At 38.7% G+C, this 23,752-nt stretch overlaps 1 protein-coding gene across 1 annotated transcript in view; it reads left to right on the top strand.

Annotated features, from left to right (window-relative positions):
• Positions 1 to 22,862, top strand: part of LOC149800084 (toll-like receptor 2) — a 34,102-nt gene extending 11,240 nt beyond the window's left edge. The window contains exon 2 of the mRNA XM_089959652.1: positions 19,706 to 22,862. Within this exon, the coding sequence (XP_089815778.1) occupies positions 19,731 to 21,953 (2,223 nt within the window). The 5' untranslated portion in view covers positions 19,706 to 19,730 and the 3' untranslated portion in view covers positions 21,954 to 22,862. The remainder of the gene's footprint in view (positions 1 to 19,705) is intronic.
• The last annotated feature ends 890 nt before the right edge of the window (positions 22,863 to 23,752 follow it).

Raw genomic sequence — 23,752 nt, 5'->3', positions numbered from 1 at the left:
GCCGGTTTTAATATTGTTTGGTTGTTTGGGTAATTGGTCGCGCATACAAACACCTCTGAAGTTTTTAATACTTAATTTTTATCAGTATCAATTAAACCAAGCGTTTACATAGGAAGGAGACGATTTGCGTATAACGAAGTTTCCCGGGAAGTCTCAGACTTTTCCGTACCACGAATGAGGGGTTCTTGGTAATCTTAGACCCTTTCCCCCTTTTTTAAAAAGTCTTTATTCCTTTTCCTGTTGCTTTCTTTAATGCCATCTCAACGGCAGTTCTAACATCACCAAGTGCAGCTGCTTTTGCAACAGCTGTGGCTTCAGCGGCTATTATCTCTGGTATAGCTGCAAGAAATGGAAATATACCACCCGTCTTGACTGCAACTTTAATGGCACCCGCAGAAAGATTAAGTCTAACACCAGTATTTAATTGTTTGGCGTTATTGAAGTGCTTGAGTTTACGTTCCTTCAGTGATAGTTTATTTTTACTTCCTGCGATTAGTTCTTATTTTAGTGATATTTTTGTTCCACAGTTCTCTTTTAATATTGATTGTAGGTTTTTAATCTGACCAGGAGTCAGACTGACACTAATATGATGATATGACATTATAATATCATGAGCGATTTAATTACATATTTTCCACTGGATCATTGATAATTCATTCGTCCACTAACACCTTTAAGTAGCATTGTTTTGTCTGAGAGTAAAACAGTGTAATTACCTCCACCACCTGTGTTTACGCGAGCTCGAAAATGTATATCAACGACAGATTGTCTAATTAAATCCATGTGTTCCAGCAAAAAGTAATAAATCGGATACAGTGTTGTAAAATCGAGCTGTGATATTTGTAGACCAGAATCAACATTTTTATCACGTACCATGAATGTCATCAAACGATGATATACACGTGCAACATGATCATTCTCAAAATTTAACAACACTTCTTCTGATGGCTCTTGATGTTCATTTTTTCATAAGAAAACTACACTAGCTCCAAGTCTGTCAAATACCATTGGACTGTGTTCTTGAGAGTTTAATCTTGCAGTATCTTGGAAAGCAATAAATATGTCTTGGTGCAGAAACACCTTGCTGTGATGCTATATGTCATGTAAATAAACCGTCAACTACCCTTTGAACACTATATGTGGACATCGTCAACCATGAAAATATTTTTTACCACCTGAATAAAGTATTTTTTGTTCGTCAGAATGCGATGGAGTCATTATCGGCATCAACAACGAAAGTTTAAATAATATTACTTTGTCATCAGCAACGCCACCACCTTCGTGCCAGATGCATCAGTGTCATCACCCTTTCTCACAAATACAATTTTATGCTTAGCTCCGAAAATGACCTTTCTAACATTTCTTCAAAATCCCAAAATAGGTGACAAGTGAATTACACACGAAAAGCTTGTACGTTCACCTTTCAGCATTAATCGACGCGCTGTGAATCTGAACTTGTAATTTGCGTTGACTCCATATAATATCGAAAAGTCATTGCCGAGTCTGTCTATCATTCCAGCTGGTTGTGGATCAGTCGAAGTATTTCGTGTTACTTGTACCTTAAGATGTGGTCTGTCATCAGGTTGGTCAAAATTATCATTGACAAACATAACTGACTTACCAGCTGATCTTGTATAATCATCTGAATATCTTGCTAGACCTAATATCGTTTTGGCAACGTCAACATTATCCTGAATTGATTTAATCTCTTGTCCATCAATCACGTATATAGCACTTTTGAATAACGCTATGTTACCATTATCAACAAAATCAACTCTGATATTAGCTCCGTATGGTGTATTAGCGACGACGGCTGTTACAAGTTCTCCTTCTACTTCAATAAATGCTTCAGCGGGTAAGAAATATCTGTTTGTATCCTCAACTTGCAGCTCAATTCGACCACGCTGATTTGGCTGTCGTGCTTCATAAGAATAATACTGATAATCACTTACAGATTCATCCTTGAGAATTGTTGCATCCATGTGAAATGCTGAATCAGATATATGTTTGAACATTTTATTATAATTGCTATCGTCTAACACGAGGACCGCTTCCTGCTAGCTATCAGACTTGTATCTATATTTTGTTCTGCTTTACCAGCCAACTGTGTTAATTTTTTTCTTGCAGCCTGATTAATTTACTAACATTTGTAGGCATAACGTCAGTGCTGGGCAATTGTACTGATTACGGTTTTCGTCGTATCAATCGTGCTGGTCTGTCCTTGATTGCTGAGAATGCTTTACTAGCAACATCACCAACAGCACCAATGCCTTTATCACGAACAACGTCAATAACTTTCATTCCAAGTTGCTTTGCAATCAGTATTACTTTTGTGCTTATTCTTCTAAATAAACCCTGAACAACATCACCGAGACCATCACCGTATATCGCTTTGTACGTTGGTAATCGCGAATTTATCACCCTGACCATAGTCGATCCACCTTGAGCATTATGTATAATCATCTTATTTTAGTCACTGTATTTAACTGCATACCCACAATCACTGTGGTAATCAGCAACAATTTCATCGATGAGAGACAGCTAAACATTAATGTCTGTGATACCACCTGTAAATAATCGTTGACAAATATTAACTGCTTTATTAATAATTTCTGTGGAATTATTCCGGCTCGTTTTCCGCCAATCAGAATTTCTAGTCGTTCAACATCTGCATGAACATTATTGGAGCATGATCTTATGTTACGTGTTCAGGATCAAATAAACAGTAAGACAAGAAAGAGTGAAAACAACAAGCTTTAAAAAGAATACAATAATTTATTTCCCGGTAAAATTCTGTAAATATGAAAGAAGAAAAAAATGTGAACTTACGGTTTTAAGAATCGAATCCAAAAATAATACAAGAATAATCCACGAATAAAATTTTAGAAGTCCAAATAACAAAATGTTCTAATGATTTCAAGTTCGAGTCCAAACAAAGAATCAAACATGGAAGACGATGACGTATGTTGTAATATGTACTGTTGAAGTAGAAACAAGAAATATCATTCCAGTTTTGGAAATCTGAATAAATTTTTATAAGAGCTGGCTTTGCTCAGGAATTTCATATGAGCACGCGTATTTTCCAGGAAAAAGAATTAATCCTTTTGAATCCAAGTAATTTGAAATAACCCCAAACAGCACAACATACAACTTCCAGTGTAACAGCCAAACTCACACTGAGAATATCTCTCCAAAACAAAGGTTATATCGTATTCCAAAGCGCAAAAGGGGGGTCACGTGTTAATGTTCCAGAATCTCGTCGAAATTATGTACTTGTTAAAGATCACATACACCCAGTGTGGCCCTGACGAAAACCAATCATTTTACTCTAAGAAATAAATAAATAAACAGAAGTGTTCACATCTTAAACACATAGTCCAATCATGACATCGACAACAACCGATCATTTTAAAATAAAAATAGAACTTATTTACGTGGTTGCTACTAATTTTGAATCAAGTATCATCTCCAGTAAATAAATCTACATTAGAATAGCCTGCAATGAAAAATATATAATAAAAAAAATAAAACTGACAAGCAAACAATTAAACTGAAATAAATTTATATATATTAGATCAGATATAATCAAATCAAATATACATAACAATGAGTTAATAAGACCACTTCTTTGAGTGGCAATACCACTTCCAGTGACGCTGGGGCTAGGATCCATACCTGTTGTTTTGTCTGCTTTTTTATTACATGTCGCTGAGCGTAATATCCGTTTTTGTTTAGTTCTTCAAGTTCCATCTTCATTTCTTCTTCTTCTTGTCTCCCTTCTTATCTTGTTCAATATACTAATCTACTGTCCGGTTAAAAATAGTAAACTATTAATCTCTTACTTAGATGGGATCTGTGGAGTATTGGTAATGACGCGATATACACCCAATCAACAGCTTTTAAAGTTTTAACATATTCGGATTTTACATGCTTATCTCTATCACGATATCCAAACGCGGCAATATTAATTAATTGAACTGGGTCATTGATATCGGTAATACCTTCCGGTGTAAATTTATCCATAATGTTAGTTTTAACTTTTGTATGACGTTGACTTCATGTTGTGTTTAAGGAGGTTGCTGGGGGTAATGGTTTAGCTGCTAACAGGCAATGTCTCAAGAGCTTTTTGAACCTCCTCAGTTGCTGTAACATTTTTCTTTGGTGATTCGACATTTGGTTTAAATACCTGTTCTGTACCTTCTGCAAATTCCACCCAAGACTCCTGACGCACTTGTAATTTTTGTCTGACAGAATCACGGATTGGAATATATTTTTAATTGCCTCTAATCGCTCTCGAGCTAATCTAGCTGTGAGAGATTCCATTATTGATATCATAATGATTTAATTACTCACACACTACAGCAGCAGGGAGGGCGCCACCAAAATTAAGTGTCCAACGGGTAAACAAAACACGCATACAAATTTGAAAACACGAACTACAAAGATAAAGTAACAAAATCAGCTAACCCAATTAGAGAAAATTTCGATCAGTTAGAGGCTTTGGTTTGATGTTATTGACCTAGTATTTTTTTTTTCGTTGGAAGTTTTATTTTCAAAGAAGACTTTCTCCAAAATTTGTCTGTTCACCCTTCTATTCTCAAACCTGTTAGAGATTTCTGTTTAATGTTATTCACATTTTTTTCTTCTCATTTTTGTATGAAGCTTTATTTTCATAAATGGACACGTCAGATATTGATTTGTTCGCCCTCCCTGTTGCTTATTATATAGCTGCCTGTGACCTATGATATACATTTCATGTTGATCACTCGCGTTGAAAGAGATTGTCACTTTAATGTAAATATAAGGAGTCAGATCAGGCCACTCCTTAAATTATATTCGTTATGGCTCATAATTTACCAACATACAGAGAGTGTGCATCCAATGCCCTAGTAATAAAACAGATTCTCTCTCTCTCTCTCTCTCTCTCTCTCTCTCTCTACTTCTTTTTAGTAGATATACGTATGCATTCACTTGTAGTGGTTGTCATACGTTAAGTGCTTAATTTTCGTTGGTAAACAGCTTGCGAAATTCGAACAGAAATATGTTCGCTAGTCGAGTGTTGTCGATCCACTTCGTTCCACATCAACCGCTGGCGTGTTTAGCTTAATGGTATTTTGAACAAATGACGTCTTGCAAATAGATGATCATGTCCATACCAAGAAATTCAGTCAACCAGTGAGAGAGCTTCTTACGTCACCAGTAAGATATTCAATAAGATGATATCGATGTTGTCTATGTGCGTGGACTCCGAATTAAACGTTGCTTACATTATTTAAATTAGACAAACTTACGTGTGACATGTGTGGTTGCGTTTGGAGGCCGATGTGACTAGTATTCCTACCAGTCTCTCAGTTGAAATATAAAGACTGGCAACTGGTCACATTCAACAACTGACAATGACTGTATCTTACCTGAACTCTCTTTTTTCTTTTTTCTTTTTTGTTTGTGGATTATTTGTTGTTTTTGTTCTTCGTTTTAGTTTTAAGGGAACTTTTAACATATTAATGGACATATGCTTAATCAGGAGGGCCTAAGTGGGTATTGAATTCGCAACCTTTAAATTCGTATTCCAACGCTATACCTACTGAAAACTCAGTCATCGACTACTTTGCCTGCATAAACTAATAACACATTGTTTGTTTGTAGTAAATGGCTGTACGATGGAACAAAATAATAATAATCAACACTGCACACATCCTGATGTCAGGCGAGTAATGTAACTGGAATTAACACTGTCATCGCTATACATAGCGCTTATTAGACTAACTTGCCGTATAGCGCTATTCTTACGTGCCATATAGAATAAACCCTTTTTTTGATATTACTGTCTCACGCGCAGGCTGCATTAAAGAGCAACGTATGTATACACACACATACTACACACACATGCACATACACACACACACACACACACACACACACATATATATATATATATATATATATATATATATATATATATATATATATATATATATATATATATATATATATATATAATTAAACCCCACAGACAAACAAATTCAACACCTATGTCATCTCTATCGCACACGGTGCATTTTCTGTCTTGTCTTTGTTGGTTTAGAAGATCAATTATTCCAACTGAAATCAAAATGTTTCTTATATGTTCAAACCATTTATACGTAAAGCCAGAACATATATTGCTCAACATGATACTATATCATTTTTAATAAAATGTGGTGTATTTTACATTTATTATTGAATATAAATGTCAGTTGGTTTCCTGCCAAGTTTTGCATACAGGAAAGTAACTGGTGTGCTCTTTCCGAATTTCACTATATATCTTACGAATTCCGTGTGAACATTTTCAGTGAGTTGACAGGCCGGGCCTGCAGTGTTTCTTTTTACATTTGTGCGTCAGGTACGCACGCTGAAGAAAATTGACGCACACATTTTGTTCGTGTTTTTTTTTTTTTTTTTTTTTTTTTTTTTTTTTTTTTTTTTGACGCAAGGGATTCGCATAATGCGATCAGGATTTATTTAATATCCAATGCGTTGGACGAAGGGTGGCATCGTGTATACTTCGAGCATAGGCATTGACTGGTTCCCCGCATTCTTTACTCCTTGTGTTGGGCTACTCTATTCGTATAGCGGAGTGGAACGCAGGGAACATACGAAATAAGGAACCAGACTAGCATAGGCAATGTTATGACGGAGTAGCTTCACCTAATCTCGCGAGCTCTCACCCGGTTCCGTTGAGCTCAGCAAGACGTCATCTTGATGTTTAACCTCAATGCTTGTTGCACTAGAAAGTGATCTCCAGATTAAAACGTCATGCACTAAAAATAATTAGTGAAGAAAGTGAAAGAAGCAGAACACAAAAGAGTAACTGTGGATCAAACTTTAATGAAAAATGGAGAAAATAATTCCCTTGACCTGAATATGGCACATCCATTAGGATTACCGGTGTGACTTCTGATAGCGTGATTGCGAAGACTGCGGAAGTGAAAAATCCTTTCGTGACAGGGTTTAAGAATTTTAACAAATCTACCCTCGTTCGCCACAAGATATCTGGAGAACACTATAACCCAAGACATTCTTTCACAACAAAGAAATCAGTAAACTTGCCGAGACAAATGCATTATTTGGATTACAGTCAGGGGGTCATTGCAGATTTTGTTGGTTTTAACTTTGCTGCAATAAAAGAAAGACCTTAAAGTTCAAGTGTAATTTATTAGAAACAAGATGAATCATTAGCCTCCTTGATTTTTGGATAAATTTGTTCTAGGACGAAGTACAATGAAACCGATGATAGTACACATTTTATGACAGGCAGTAAATTGACTGTCATTCGGTTAAAAAGATTTATTTTCCTTTTTGTATTGGCTTGTATGTAATATGTTGGTCTATAATATTGCATCAAACAGATTATAAGGAGACTGTTTAAAGTACGATTTTAAAAGAAAAATGAACTAAAAAATTATTCTTTGAATGGACAATGCATTTGCTTGTTAATTGCGCATGTTGGTTTATTTGTATGTTTAGAGAGAGAGAGAGTATGTTGTGCAAGTTGCAATATCCTATTTCAAGCTGAAAAGTATGAGTCGGATGAAAATTTGTCAGTATATTTTTGACCCCCACATTTTTTATTTGACCCCCAGTTCTGACACCAAGGGGTCTTTTTTACCCTCAGTTTTACACCCCTGGGGGATACACTGCTCAGTGAGTTGGGTGTTTTCGAACCCCAAAACTTCACATACATACAGCAAAATATTTTAAGTTTTCTGATTAAACGGTTGGAACTGTACTTTAATTGCAAAGTGCTCATTGTTTGTTCTTACACAGAGTAGGTCCATAGCTTTGTTTTTGCTTGTTCAATAGCTCTTTAAAAATCGCCTGTATTTTGAAGAAAGAAAAAAAAAAGCCTGGGTATTTGATTTCCTCAGAAAATGAAACTGTATTTCCACCCAGTTAAAATTTAAACTGAGTGCAATTACCCTAGTGCAAGGCGAACGAGGCAATCGCCTTGGGCCCCGCTCTTTTAGGCAATGCAAATTTGTTTTGCTTGGGGCCCCGCGCTCATCGCTTGCTGCCTTGGACCCCGCACATCATAGAGCTGGGCCTGCAATTACGAGATAGAAAAATATATATATTTTCTTCTGTTAAATTGACTGACATTTAATTTCCATTTTTTTTTACTGTACTCAAAAGAAGTTTACTAATGTCATAGCTAAATATGCCAAGGGTTAAAATGGAATGGCGCCAATTGACGATCCTTGACTAGCGAAGATGGAGCAGGAATTGTTCTCAGCCCAGTGATTTGAAGAAGTGCGTGTCACCAGCTCCCACTCACTAAAATAACACTTACATTGCATTTTGACGCCGAGTTGGTGTAATAGTACTGACAATGAAATTGAATATTTTGGATGGGAATAGTCAATCCTTATAGTCTGCCCTTGGTCTTTTATTTTTAAAATTCTAAATTTTCTGGACTCGGCGTCAAAATTGATAACACTAAGGTTATCTGGCTTGGAAGCAAAGTTGAAAGTGGAGATAGATTTTGGCAGACTTATCAAATAAATTGGGGAGATTGAGTTTGCATTACTGAATGTAACTTTTTTAACTAATCTTGAAAAAAATGGCAGAAATAATTGATGAAAACAACGAAATTAAAATAAGTATTAAATCAGCTAGGCATCTTACACATTTGGTATGATCGCAGTTGCAAAATATTTAGCGTTATCTTGACTACACAGTCTCCTTCTATTCTTAACATAGCCATCAAATACAACTGTAATCGAAACTAATAATATATTTTATAAATTTAAATAATATATTTTATAATTTTTGAGGAATAATTATTACAAATACCAAAAGAAAAGTAGCTACTGGTGATTACGATTTCGGAGGTTTGATAATGATTGATATACTTGCATTTGTACAAGCATTTGTTTTTTAAATCACTGGAATTAGACTACTTACAACTAGATATGCAAAATGGGAACACATTTTAGAAGCATCGTCCTAAGATATCACTAATTACCATATATACTCGCTTATGTGTCACGGCAAACTGCAAACAACAAAGCTCATTATCTTCCATAACACAATACGCCTGTAGATCAGTGTCACTTTTATTTGTTCTACTGATTACTCCTGCACAAACCCAAATCTGCCGGCGCATGAAGTGACGATAGATCGAGTATTCGTGATAAGTTTGGGTAGGCTATCTAACTTAATAATTTTTTAGAGTGTCCCATATGGCACATTTACAATATTAGAGTAAAGGTTAAATCTTGTTGGGTTTTAAAAAAAAAACAAACATAAGATTTGGTTTGAATATGGAATTAGAAGAATTAACGACTTAATTGATGTTAGTGTGCAGTATTTAATAGGCATCAGTTCCAGCCCCTTTTTTGTCCCTTAATTCAAATAAATAGCAAAGTGTGTCAGGGTTTAATAAAACCAATAATTGAATATCAGACAAAAATTGGCATTTGTCAGGCAGAAAAGTTTACATGTCCGAGTATCAGCTCTTAACTAGTTTACATTTTTGCGGACAAAAATGGTTGCATAAGTATTTACATGTGCCAGACGCAAGGGGTCCCACTACCGAACGAATCAAGCATATTTCCGTGAGGTCGGCTTTGACGTTCAGGCTTCTACTCTCTATAAGAACAACAAGACAACTATTGTGGTCAGCTAAAGTGTTCTTAAAGAATTGTACAAATAATATTTTCTAATCATCTGATGACTCTATATCACGAAACTCTAATTTCACACTTATGAGTAATTTTTTCAGAGCCGAAAATTATTTCTTCATACTATGCAGTACAAAACACGAACTAAATACCAAGTACAAAGAACAACCTAACATATTCAGATAATTCCCCAATGTTAAGAAATTAGGGAGGGTCCATTTTGTGAAAACAATCCATCCTATCATAAAGGCACCTACATACTGATCCTAGAAATTGGCTAATTACAACTTCCCATAATGAACAAATAGTCAATAAAATCTAACAAACCTTTAAACAGTGACAGAGCTAATGCATTCCCATGAAGCTCAGTCAACAGACAGCGTCTCGAAACTTTGTGTATGGCGCTTTTCTTATGTACAACATAAGATGAATGTTTATGTACAGTGTACGTAGGGTGTATGATCAGCGGTGAAAGCCTGAACCGAGAAAAACAGACAAAAGTTAGTATTAGACAGAGAGAAAAACTCGCAGTTCTGTGCATCAGCTCTAAACTACTTTGAAATATAAAGGACAAAAAGATTACAAAAGTATTTACAAATGATATACACAAGGAGTCCAACTATCGAGCGATTCAAAACATCCACGCGAGCCCGGCTTTGACACAAATTGTTGTGAACTGAAGGCTTCTTAAACGCGCAAATACCACAAATAATTCTCTCGAATCACCCAATGACCACACATCACGGAACTCTCATCATCATCATCATTGGCGACTCGGTCTCGAAAGACCATGCGAATAGCGCCCTTGGGGTGTTGTCTGTCTCTGTTGGCAACGTCTGCTGTGGCTGTGCAGGCCTATACGTGAGTGACAGTCCCTACTGCAGTTGGTGCAGACATACTGGGAAGTCTGCGTTACTGTGGTTGTTGTTGCGTTCTTCTTTCTCTTACGTTTCTCTACCGCCAACTGGCCTCTCCTCGCATCAGCGACTGATATGCCATTGTTTACCATCAGTCTCCAGGTGCCTCGGTCCTCAGCCAGCTCTTCCCAGCCATCGGGTGAAATGTTGCATGCCTTCATGTCCCTCTTGCACACATCTTTGAAACGGAGTGAGGGGCGTCCGACTCTTCTCATGCCAGTGGCCAGCTGTCCATATAAGATGTCCTTTGGCAGCCTTCCATCCTCCATGCGTCGGACGTGACCCAGCCATCGAAGGCGGCGTTTAATTAGCAGGGAGTACATGCTGGGGGTACTTGCAAGCTGCAGGATCTCGCTGTGTGGAACACGGTCTTGCCAGCTGATTTTCAGGATGCGTTTTAGGCACCGTATATGGAAGGAGTTGAGCCGGCGTTCTTGCCTCATGTAGGTACTCCACGTCTCACTTCCATATAGAAGGGTGCTGAGAACGCAGGCCTGGTAGACTCGGACCTTGGTGTGCTCTGTCAGCGCGTTGTTTTCCCAAACCCTCTTTGTTAATCGAGCCATGATGGTGTTTGCCTTTCCAAGCCTTCTGTCCAGCTCCATATCAATCGAGAGAGTGTTGCTGATGGTTGACCCTAGGTAGGTAAAGTTGTTGACTGCTTCCAGGGTGACACCGCTGATTTTGATTGAAGGGGCAATGGTGGTATCTTGCACGCTGACGTTTGTTTTTTCCAAGCTGATTGTGAGACCAAACTGCGTGCAGGCAACAGCAAAACGGTCTCCCAGTCTCTGGAGGGCTTCCTCGGTGTGGGCCACAAGAGCTGCGTCATCTGCAAAAAGCATCTCCCTGATGAGCACAGCTCTCACTTTGGTCTTTGAGCGCAGTCGTGCCAGGTTGAACAGCCTCCCATCAGACCTGGTGTGTAGATATATGCCATCCGTGGACGTGTCGAAGGCGTAGGACAGGAGCAGGGAGAAGAAGATCCCAAAAAAGTGTTGGTGCCAGCACACAGCCCTGCTTCACACCACTGTTAATTGGGAAGGAAGTTGAGGATGATCCATCATACAGGACTGTTCCCTTCATATCTGCATGGAAAGAGATTATCATGCTGAGGAGTTTTGGGGGGCAACCGATCTTACTCAGAAGTTCAAAAAGGCCCTTCCTGCTGACCAAGTCAAAGGCCTTGGTGAGGTCGATGAACATCATGTAGAGTGGTTGACCTTGCTCTCTGCTCTTCTCTTGGAGTTGTCGTAGGGAGAAGATCATGTCTGTCGTCGACCTGCCTGCTCTGAAGCCGCACTGTGATTCCGGGTACACACGGTCTGCCAGCAACTGCAGCCTGTTGAGTATGATGCGGGCATACACTTTACCAACAATACTCAAGAGCGAGATCCCTCTGTAATTATTACAGTCACTGCGGTCGCCCTTGTTTTTGTAAAGGGTCACAATTGTGGCATCACGCATGTCTTGGGGGACTACTCCTTCCTCCCAGCAGCTGCAAAGTAGGTCGTGCAGTGGTTTAATCAATGCTGGTTTTCCACGTTTGATAGCTTCGGGCGGGATGCTGTCACTACCTGGTGCTTTGTCGTTTGGAAGGCAGTCGATTGCTTTGCTGAGCTCCTCTAAGGTTGGCACTTTGTCGAGCTCTTCCATGGTGGGCAGATTCTTTATGCTGCTGAGGGCTGCATCAGTGACTGACGTTTCTCGGGAGTATAGTTCTGAGTAGTGCTCCACCCATCTGGCCATCTGTTGCCCACGGTCTGTGATCTTCTCTCCCGTCAGGGATTTCAGGGGAGCGACCCCTTTCACTGTAGGGCCTAGAGCCTTCTTGATGCCACTGTACATGCCTTGGATGTGTCCGGACTCGGCACTGCGCTGGATTCCTTCACACAGTTGTTGCCAGTACTCGTTCGCACACTGTCTAGCAATGCGTTGGGTGTTACTTCGGGCACTTCTGAGAGCAGCAAGCGTCCGTTCATTAGGGCATTTTTTGTAAGCTATGAAGGCTTTTCGTTTCTCCTCGATTTGTGGTTCCATCCTTGATAGGTGTGCATTGAACCAGTCCTGGCTGGGTCGTTCCTTCTTGCCAAACGTTGACATAGCTGTACTGTAGATGGCACCCTTCATGGCGTTCCACTTGGCTGTAGCGTCATCCTCAGGCAGGTCCTGGAGAGCCTTGTTCAGGGCAGACACATACTCCTCCACCTTGGCAGGGACTGACATCTGTGCAGTGTTTATGCGAGGACGTCCTTTTGGTTTTGAGCGGTGTAGCGCGTGTGGCTGTAGTCGCACTCTGCTGCTCACAAGGGCATGGTCGGAGTCACAGTCTGCACTGTGGTAGGTTCTGGTGGAGAGGACGCTGTTAAGGGCAGAGCGCCTGGTGATGACCAAGTCGAGTTGGTGCCAGTGATGCGATCTGGGGTGTTTCCATGACACTTTGTGTTGTGGCTTACACTTGAAGAAGGTGTTTGTGATGCACAGGCCATGGTAGGTGCATAGCTCCAGCAGTCTCTGGCCGTTTTCGTTGGTCTTTCCAGTGCCATGATATCCGAGGCAGGTAGGCCAGGACTCCTGGTCCGCACCTACTCTGGCATTAAAGTCGCCGAGGAGGAATAGTGGTTCATTTTTGGGGCATCCTTTGATCTGTTTGTCCAGCTGCCCATAGAACTGATCCTTCACATCTTCTGATGACGTGAGGGTTGGGGCGTAGACACTGATGATGTTGACAGGACCTGAAGTAGTGGTGAGGCGGATGGACAAGAGACGCTCAGTGCCCCCTGTGGGAGGTTCAACCGAGGCCAGGAGATTGTTTTTGATGGCAAAGCCCACTCCGTGCTGACGGGGCTCCTCAGGTTCTCGACCCTTCCAGAAGAAGGTGTAGTTTTCCTCTCTGAGGGAGCCACTAGAGGCGAGCCTGGTTTCCTGGAGGGCAGCTATGCTGATATTTAGTCTGGTGAGTTCTCTATCGATGATGGCCGTCTTTCTGGTGTCGTCCACTTCTCTGAGGTCGTCGGAGATGCCTGTACACATGGTGCGCACATTCCAGCTTGCAAATCGAAGAGCTGGAGTCTTCTTTATTGGTTTCTTGTTTCTTTTGTCTGGTGTGGAATTACCGTCTGCTTGTCATGCTGAACAACACACTGAGCTCCAGACACCCACTGGAGCAGGCAGACGATGGCGGGTCAACACCTTATTGACCGGGGGCTTCCCGGCTTGAGGCGGGCGATAGTTGGCCAGTGGGACACGATGATCCCTCCCACCGTCAAAGCTGACCCGTGGCGCCCCTTCCCTACGCCAATCGGGTGGGACTTATAACCCGTAAACTGTCAGCTTCCGTGTTCTTTCCTCACTCAGTAGCGAGACTGGAGTGTCCTCTCCAGGGCGCAAGCCTGGGCGTGGAGTATGGAGATCCTGGGCTGCCCAGACGTCAGGATCCCCCTCTCGTCCTTGCTGGTGGGGTCCAAAGGAATGCTGAGCATGACATTTGGCACCAGTTTGGATGCAGGAGCTGCCGGAAGGAGGTCGTAGTCGACCCCCAGCCGCCTTAGGGGCTCCACTCCTGATTTTCTGTCTGGGTTTACTCCCATAGCCTTTCCTTCTCCCGAAGATATCCACAAGGCAGTGGAGCCATAATCCAATGGATGGGACTTGGTTGGTTTTGAATCAGAGTTTCCTTCTCCTAGATGAACTGCCTGACAAGGCTAACGAGCTTCATCTGCCCGGGTTTGGGGTCAGAGTTTCCCTTCTCTTAGACTGGTTGCCTGCCAAGGCTAATGAGCCCAGTCTGCCCACCCAGTTATACCGCCGGGTACTCGGTCGCGCCACACAGCAGGCTCTGTTAAAAACAGGGGGCACCGCGTGAAGGTGCTGCTGTGGACACAATAGTGTAGGAGAGGCCATATGCAAGTAACCTCCTGCCCCGCAGAGCGAGACAGTGGTCCTGCGGCGATCACTACACCTGGGAAGGAGAGGCTATGAGAGACGCTTCACTTTCCTTTGGCAAGCGGGACGTCAGGCCCAGGCCACGCACCCCCTAATTCTAATTCTAATAACTCTAATTTCACACTTACATGGTTCTTATTGTTTAACATTTGTGTGATTTATTAGTCCATATTAGAACTTCAGGCCATATAATACAAAACACGTCCCAAACACATTATTACGCCTGATCTTCACAAAACCGACTCCTCATAATCAACAAACCATTACTAAACTCGAATAAAGCTAGAAATAGTAACTGAGTTAACGTAACCCCTAAAAACACCGTCAGTAGATAGCATCCCGATACTTTGATTGCATAAACCGGTTATACTATGGGTTGTTTTTTTTTGTCAATCTCCGCCCGCACTAACAGAATAATAACAATTAGCATTTCACACATCCGCCAAACGCTAGGTGCAAAATTACTGTAATTACTAATCATAGTTAAAAGCTCGCGATAATTTCCACCGCTGTTTCACTGCATCCCATTTGATACGGAATTTCTAAACTGATGATTTACTCGGTCATTATTAATGAAGGATATCATGAAATTACATCAGCATGAGTATCAAATTTAAAGACTTTTAGAGTACTTTGGCATGGACTAGACTTTCTTCTTTAACTGACAATTGTTTCTGAAGGTTAAATCATACATTAAATGCTGTAATACTAACCATGCAAAGTCTTTAAATTTGATACTCATACTGACATAATTTCATGATATCCTTCATTAATAATGACCGATTAAACCAGCATTGTGCCCACAAACCCAGAGGTCACGCATTTTTTTAAAATGCAAATCTGAATCCCGCTTACTATTTTTATATTACGTTTATTTTTAAATTGTAATAATCTTAATATTAATTTCATCTCCAAGTGTGTATGTCCGTCCATACGTATGTCCGTCCATACGTATGTTATTCCGACCAGTAAACATTTCACAAGAATTTATTTCCTACCTTTAATTTTCAGGTGATATGAACGTATTAATCCTTCTTGACCTTAGCTTACCCTTCTTTGCTTCTTCTGGGATGAACTTCATGAGCCATTTTTTACTCGGGATCGGACGGTGGGGGTGGGTGGGTGGGTTGGCACATAACAGTAGAACCAAAATTGCAAATGAACTTCATCCAAGTTTGCACTAACAGAGTTTTGATTTGGTCTCCTTCAATGTGTGAAAACACTGCAATAACATTTCCAAGTTAAGACCCACCAATAAGAATTATAAAGGTAGACTTACGTTTCAGGTGGTCATGTTACACTGGACAGGTTTGCTTAGTGACCTTGCAAATGGGAATGACTGTGTTTATTAATGAGGAATGATCTCATTTCAGGGGTGACTGTAACTGGAGGTTTTGCCATATTTCTTTCACATTTGAGATAGTCATTGTAATTTGGTAGGTAAACACCAGACTCGTAATCCAAGGGTCGCCTGTTCAATTCCCGGCAGGCCAGCCGGATCGACTGTCTCATTGTTGTCTTTAGAAAAGGCATTTATCTCCGATTTCATCGGCATGACAGAACCAATAATATGTTAAATGTTAAAACAGAAACATCTTTCACATTTGAAGAATTATTAAGGGCAAAAGGTAACAAATGTGGCAGGAGAAACAAACGTTTAAAATATGATGCACCTGTATTTAGTTTCAAAATGGACGTATCGTATCTGGTTGAAAATTTTCACCTTCAGCTAATTATTATATGGAATATAATCATCTTTGTCACTTGATCATTATTGGAAATTAAAACTGTATCAGGTTGTCATTTTACTAAAAGATATTAGCTAGCGCTCACGGTAGATAAGTTAATGAACAGGTAATTATTACTGGTACCTTTTATACATGTACTTGACCAAAGAAACAAGGAGGGTGACACCACAAACACTTCATATTCCGCTATTACTATGAATAGGTCCAGCACAATGATACCTTAGCCATCATCAAATACATGTATGTCATGAAAAGTCATTATGCAGCAAAATATAGCAACAATTTAAATGCTTCTTTAATTGAGATAAAACTTTAAAACTTTATTTAATGAAGGCAAATTTGAACTTCTGAAATTGAAGAAAGTATCTGTTCGAAAGATCATCAGAAAATCTCGCAGGTGAAGCACTTGACGGACATGTCATCAAAACAATTAGAAGAATATGCTTATGAACATTATCATTAACTTTCCCTCCTTAATGTCGGCGTTAGGTTTCTTCTCCTGCTTTTTTAATATTTGTAGTAATAAATATTTTTCTATGCAGTAAACTGCATTCTTTATATTTAAATGTCAGAAACATACAGAAATTCAGTTTTGATGATTATGGGTACATAGCACCGAGTGCCTGGCTATATCAGAACAGCAACTTGACGTGAATACGTCGCGTCCTTTAATGGAAATGTATATTTTATCATACGAGTCATGTACTCCATTATAAGACTATCTGGCTACAAGGCGGTATGTTTTGTCTCCGAATGATATCGTTATAATGAGAGAGTACTTAAAATTTGTACATTCATGGAAGTAGGATTGGGGGAGGGGTGCAGGGAGAGGGAGAGATACCAGCAACAGGCCAAACAAGACGACCATGGGAGTGATATCGACTTTGATATTAATACTATCTTCTATATTACGGCCACCACGTACATGTAAAGAGAATGGAAAACATTGGATTCATGTTGGTCCGCATATCGTGATAAAATCTGATCTCTTAGCTTAAATTTTGACTTTAACTTTAGAGTTTGACTGTATTCATTTATTTTTTATGCATCCATATCCCCCAATGCACGACGGAAAATGGCATGATCATTCATCTGCGTTTGTAACTCGTCTCTCCAGCCGGCCGTAATCCGAAATGATTTTTGGTTATTGGGAGCTAATACATAAAACAAACGTGAATACTAAAGTTAAGCATAGAATATATGAAAGGGATTTTTACATTTTATATCGAAATTTGGATGAATATAGTGTCTCCTTGCTCTTTCGTTCCGCACCGTTACCTTAGGGCAACTAATAGATTAAGATCAATGTTGTTACAGAGTTGAGACAAAAATCGATTTTTATTTTCAACTTTCAAGTAAATATGCAAACATGTAACGACTCTGTGGTCATAAACTAAGTAACAGAAAAGCAAAACCTACTAGTTAAATCAAGAAATGATTACATTCTCTAAGTTATAAAATGAAACTTTAGGAGGAATTAACAGTATTGTGAACGAACTTCCAAATAATCATAAAAGCTATATTACAAGCTGAAAGTATAGAGTGTTCCGAATGAATTCAAATAGTCCTGAATGCATTGGTGTACCAATAGTCTTGAATGTGTCAATGTACCAACTTAAATTGATTCCACAACGACTGATATTAAGATAAGAATGAATAATTGTATGTTTTGGTCCTCTATATGTATAGAATGACACCTGACTTATGAAACAACAAAATATCCTGAACTTAGGGAATTTCCAATTGAAATTTCCATCAAATGTGTCAAAAATGTCAGGTCTGTTTACTTTAAGTTTAGCAAACAATCTGACGAAAATCAGGTAGATCATAAAATTTCCAAGGGAGTAAATAAAAAAAAAAACAATGTCCTGAACTTACATCCAAGTAAACATAATTAAAATAAATGAAATAGTCAGTTTGTCCCAAACTACTACCCCCAGTTACTGACAAAGGTCAAGCACACAATACATATTAAATATACATACCAAAACGTATTGAACATTTGCCAACACGCATATCATGAACACAAATAATGGAACGTTTTTGGTTGTAAGGTTATTTCGGTACAAAGACACAATACAAATATGCATACATATGTGAGACGGGACAAGAGCGAGAGAATTATATTTTTGTCATAATGAATAAAAATATTCTTCTGATTTGTTTAAAATTGACTTTGTTTTTTTAATATAAAAAAAACAAAAGTGAGCGAAATTGCGCTGCCATTGATAGAGCGGTCTATCTACATCTAGTTTTTCAGCATTAACAGCAGCACTGCACAATGCTGTGTATTTTTGCTACGGTCTGAATCTAAGACAGCTCAACTTAATTTACATTTTGTTTTTAATTTGAAACAGCGGGATATTACTTTTCACGATGTTTTTTTTTTAAATGTAATTCTGCTTTCTGTAATTCTGCCTCATATATAATAAGGAGGTGCATTTTAATAATGTCAAATGCATGTTTGAATTAGATTAGGAATGGTAAGACTGCTTGACTTGTGAATGAATAAATGATCTTATATACTTTTAGATACTTAAACGATGTACTTAATCCAGACATCGCAGTCATGCTTCTTGCTTTGTTTTCCGTCGAAGTCCAGTCCCTAGATTTACCGTAACAAGGGGAATTACCGGAACAAATATAAAATTAACGCAAGAAGATGTCGAACTTTAAGCGGTATTGTCTCTTATTTTTGAGAAGAAAAAAAACAAAAATTCAGAATTTTATTGGACGATATTACTACATAGATTTGCTCATCAAAAGAACGTTACACCATTGAGTAATTAGGGGGTTAAAATAAGCCAATGGACATAATAACCATGTTCAAGCAGGCCTATTCACACACAATCAAGCATACATACACACACACGCACGCACGCACGCACACACACACACACACATACATACATACATACATACACACACATACATACATACATACACACACACACATACATACATACATACATACATACATACATACATACATGCATGCATGCATACATACACACACACACACATACATACATACATACATACATACATACACACATACATACATACATACACACAGACATACATACATACATACACACATACATACATACATACATATACATACATACATACATACATACATACATACATGCATACAGACATACATACATACATACACACACACACACACACACACACACACGCATGCATGCATACATACATACATACATACATACATACATACATACATACATACATACATACATACATACATACATACATACATACATGAAGTTTGGAAGTTTCTTTTCATTCCCCGTTCCGGATTAGTCGAAAAGAATCGATAGGTGTTGTGAGTTATCTTTAGAAATACATGGCTGGGAAAGAGGTCAAATACGAACATACATTTTCAATGTTTTTCGTTCTGTTTCAGACGCAGTACTGACAAGAGATATAAGATGGGCCAGGTATTGTTCTTTTTCGGATACGTTGCCATACTCGTTCTATTTCTCGTGAAAGAATATGAAACAGTCCAGGTCAGCCCTTGCCAGGTGGAGTGCAAAAATGTTACATGTCCAGCGAACTGCAATTGCACGAAAAGCAGAGTCAGCTGTCATGATCGGAATCTAACATATATTCCACGCATCCCTTGTGGCATAACACATTTAAATCTTTCAAGCAGTAATATAAACACCCTGAGCATTAATGAAACCAGCAATCTTTCGTGTTCCTTTGAAACTTTAACACACATGAGCCTGAGGGACTGCAAAATTACGCTGTTTGTGGGGGATGTATTTACAAATCTAACAAAACTGGAAGTTCTGGATTTGAGTTTCAATAAAATTGTTTCCAACCAGAGGGAAAATCTCCAATCAATTCAAAGAGCCATTGGTAGCCTTAACAGAGCTCCGCTTCGTAAACTAAAGTTAGACCGTTTTTTTCTACAGAATGGGGTGCAAGAAATCTTTACATACTTCGAAGGTAGACACCTTACCCATCTCAGCATGCGTGAAAACAAAATGCAAGAATTCGAAGACAATGTTTTAGAAAATTTCACGAAACTCGTCCATCTTGATTTGCACGGCAATTGGATCAATAAGATTAATCTTAGTTCAGGAATTCCGACCTTAGAACTGTTCAACCTGTCTCACAACCAGATTAATATATTTCCTCCAATTTTCTGTGATCACAATACTGGGGAAACACATTACAACAACCTCAAGAATCTTGATCTATCCTGGAATCAAATAATTGTTCCTTATTCCCAGAACTGGAACTGCCTTAAGACGCTTGAAACCTTAAATCTGAGCAGAAATGACATGGAAGACATTACCAACAATAACAGTTTTACAGGCTTGACCTCCTTGATAACGTTAATCTTAAGTGAAATGCGTTTCTCCTTGAAGAGAATACGAAAGGAAACTCTCAAAAGCGATTCACTACAACGCTTAGATCTAAGCGGAAACGGGCTGAACTTCGAACACCATAAGGAAGTTGACGAGAACATTTTACATTATTTACCTAACTTGACGTCATTAGATGTGTCCGATAATGACTTTGGCAGTGACGGTTACAAAAAACTAACTAAATTATCACGCTTGGAAACCTTGATTATGAGAAATGTTTATCTTCGTCTTTTACCGGACGACTTTCTTGGTCACTTTCCTAATTTAAGATATCTGGATTTATATAGGAATAAGATTGAACAGTTTTCGGCCGAAGCCTTTCAGAATGTCAGAAACTTAGAGTATTTAAACATATCTGACAATCTCATCAGTAATTTTCCAGTACCTCCTCTCCCTCCAGCCACGCTCAAGAGCCTAGAAACGTTTGACTTTGCTTACAACTATTTTATATGTGACTGTGAGATAGTCAAGTTGCGGAAATGGATAAACGATGTGCTAAGCGACCCCAACAAAACGAATCTAATATCTCGATATCCTGACCAGTATTGGTGTTACAAACCACAGCCATTGTATAAAATACTTTTGAAAGATGCCAAACCAACCCATTGCAAAAATACCAAATATCAACTTGTATTAAGTGTTATCTGTTCCGTCTCTATTTGCGTGGTCTTCACAGTCTTCCTCGTTGTAGGGTACATCTACAGATGGGAAATTAAACTGTTTCTTCACCAGATGCACCGCCAAAAAAGGTATGATAGATACCATCCACTAACATATACGTTCGAGTACAACTCCTACGTGGCCTACGCTGAAAAAGACAGCGCCTGGGTCATCCACGACCTTTTAAAAGACTTGGAAGAAGCTAAATATAAAGTTTACACCAGAGATCGCGATTCGGTCCCGGGCGTGGCAAGATGTGATGAGATCGTTGATAACATCTATAAAAGTAAGACAGTCATCTTTGTCTTGTCCAAGAACTTTACAGCATGTCAGTGGTGTACATACCAACTAAATGTGGCCCAAGCGCGAGCTGTCAAGTTAGGTCCACACTTCATGATTCCGGTCCTTTTGGAAGGCATAGACACCAAACATATGAAAAAATCTGTACAGCATCTCTTCCGGACCTCAAAACCAATCGAGTGGGCTCGACAAAGCACAAAAAACAGGCTTTTCTGGTCAGAACTGAAGACTGCTCTGGATGCAGAATTGAACGATGATTTTGAAGAAACGGGTTATCAATCTCTTGACGCAGAATACTCTTCTATAAGCACATGAATAAATATTGAATTATTAAAGTGTTTACAAGGACTGGTTTCAAATATGTGAGGGCACAAATAACATCTTTTCAGACTGATGATTCCAAAATGAAGTACCATACCTCGAGTCTCTGAATGTCATATAAACTTATCATTCGCCAGCAGAAGCAATCTTTGTAAATCGTACATTTTCTGATTGACTCGCGCTTTCTTGACAGTTCTTACGCTTTCCCAAGAAAACAAGTGTTGCTTACACCTCGTTATATAACTTCCTGCAAAGTTTTATTCTTACATTCCTGCAGATTTATAAAGCCTTAAAGCTTTTGAAAACTCAAAATCAAACTTTTACTGAGAGTTGAATTGTTTTAGATCAGCTGGGTGCTGGAGGGAGCTAGATACATAGATTGCGTGATGAGTGTTTCAATAGCAAACATATTTATCTTTATTTCTTTAAACACTCTGGTGAAACTCTGATGTAAGTATTCTCATTCTGCTGCAGAAAATGAGTTTTATCCAAACAGAGATCGCATAAGATTGGCTCCATAGGCTTCATATACATTAAAATAGATGTCATTACAGCTTTAAAATAAACATTTCATTAGCACGGTTACTGAACTTAGCAAGACCAGAGTTAAACGAGTTTGACATTTCATTAGCAGAGTTACTGATCTTAGCAAGACCAGAGTTAAACGAGTTTGAAACTTAGATTGTTTCAATGATCTAGTAGTTTTACCATGAGATCCGTCTCTCGCCAAGGTCGAAAAGCATGGATTGTCACCGGTCTGCAGATTGATAGGGTTATAAAAAGGCTGGTGGAAAACATGAGCGTTTCCGAGTTTAGTGTTTATCGTATTTATATCAATGTATTCAGACAGCTAAGAGTATTTTATGTTCAATAACATCAAAAAGAATACATGTAGAGGTGGTGTTTCTTTGTTCACATTTTTTTTCTTTCTTCCTTTATTGTTTTCCTTCTCATATCGTCAATTTTTACAAATTCGATATGACCATTTGGGCACTTCAGTCATGTCATTGAATAGACCCTTTTCTGCACGGTCTAAATATCAGATGAATTTTGGTCTTGTTGGTTATAAATGTACTATTTGGTAGTAGCTTCTAGTAGCTAATAACTGTTGGTAATACCTTATAACAGCTAATAGCTAATAGCTATTGGTAATAGCTTGTAATAGCTAATAGCTATTTGTAATAGCTATTAGTGTGTCCCTCATGTCTCAACTAGAATTGGCCATTTTAACAAATCATACTGAGTCATAATTAGTGTACACATTACTAAGAAAATTACCAAAATGTTTTTTCTTTCTTTCTTATATGACATATATTTTGTGAAGTTTGAGATTAAAATAATTTATTTCAAAATAATTTATTTCAATTGACGAACAATATATGCAATCATTAATCCAATCCATGAGTTTTCCTCCAATATCGTAGAAGCCGCGATAGCTGAGTTGGTAGGGCGTCTGACTCCAAGGGTCAATGACTCGATACTAGGCCAGTCCAGCCTGTGTCTTCGTCCCCTGTGCGTCTTTGGCAAATGATATAGCCAGTAATGTGTTAAAGGTTTCGCTTAAACCAAACAAACATCTCCAATTGTCAGGCGTATGAATTTTAAAACGGTATAAAGTGGATTTATAGGGTCCTTATTGGACACACGATGCAAGTATTTGTGCGTTTTTCTCACCAATGTTATATAGTTCCAATTTTCTTTATTATACTTTGTTCTTGATATTTTATCGTCCCTGTTATATATTTCAAAAGTCTTGAAAAATCGACCTTATCAGCAAATAGAATTGACTTCTG

This window comes from Sinohyriopsis cumingii, chromosome 5 (genome assembly GCF_028554795.1).
Source record: "Sinohyriopsis cumingii isolate HCF-2022 chromosome 5, ASM2855479v2, whole genome shotgun sequence".
NCBI lineage: Eukaryota > Metazoa > Mollusca > Bivalvia > Unionida > Unionidae > Sinohyriopsis > Sinohyriopsis cumingii.
The sequence above is the reverse complement of the archived record's forward strand: the minus strand, read 5'-3'. Positions and strand labels throughout refer to the sequence as shown.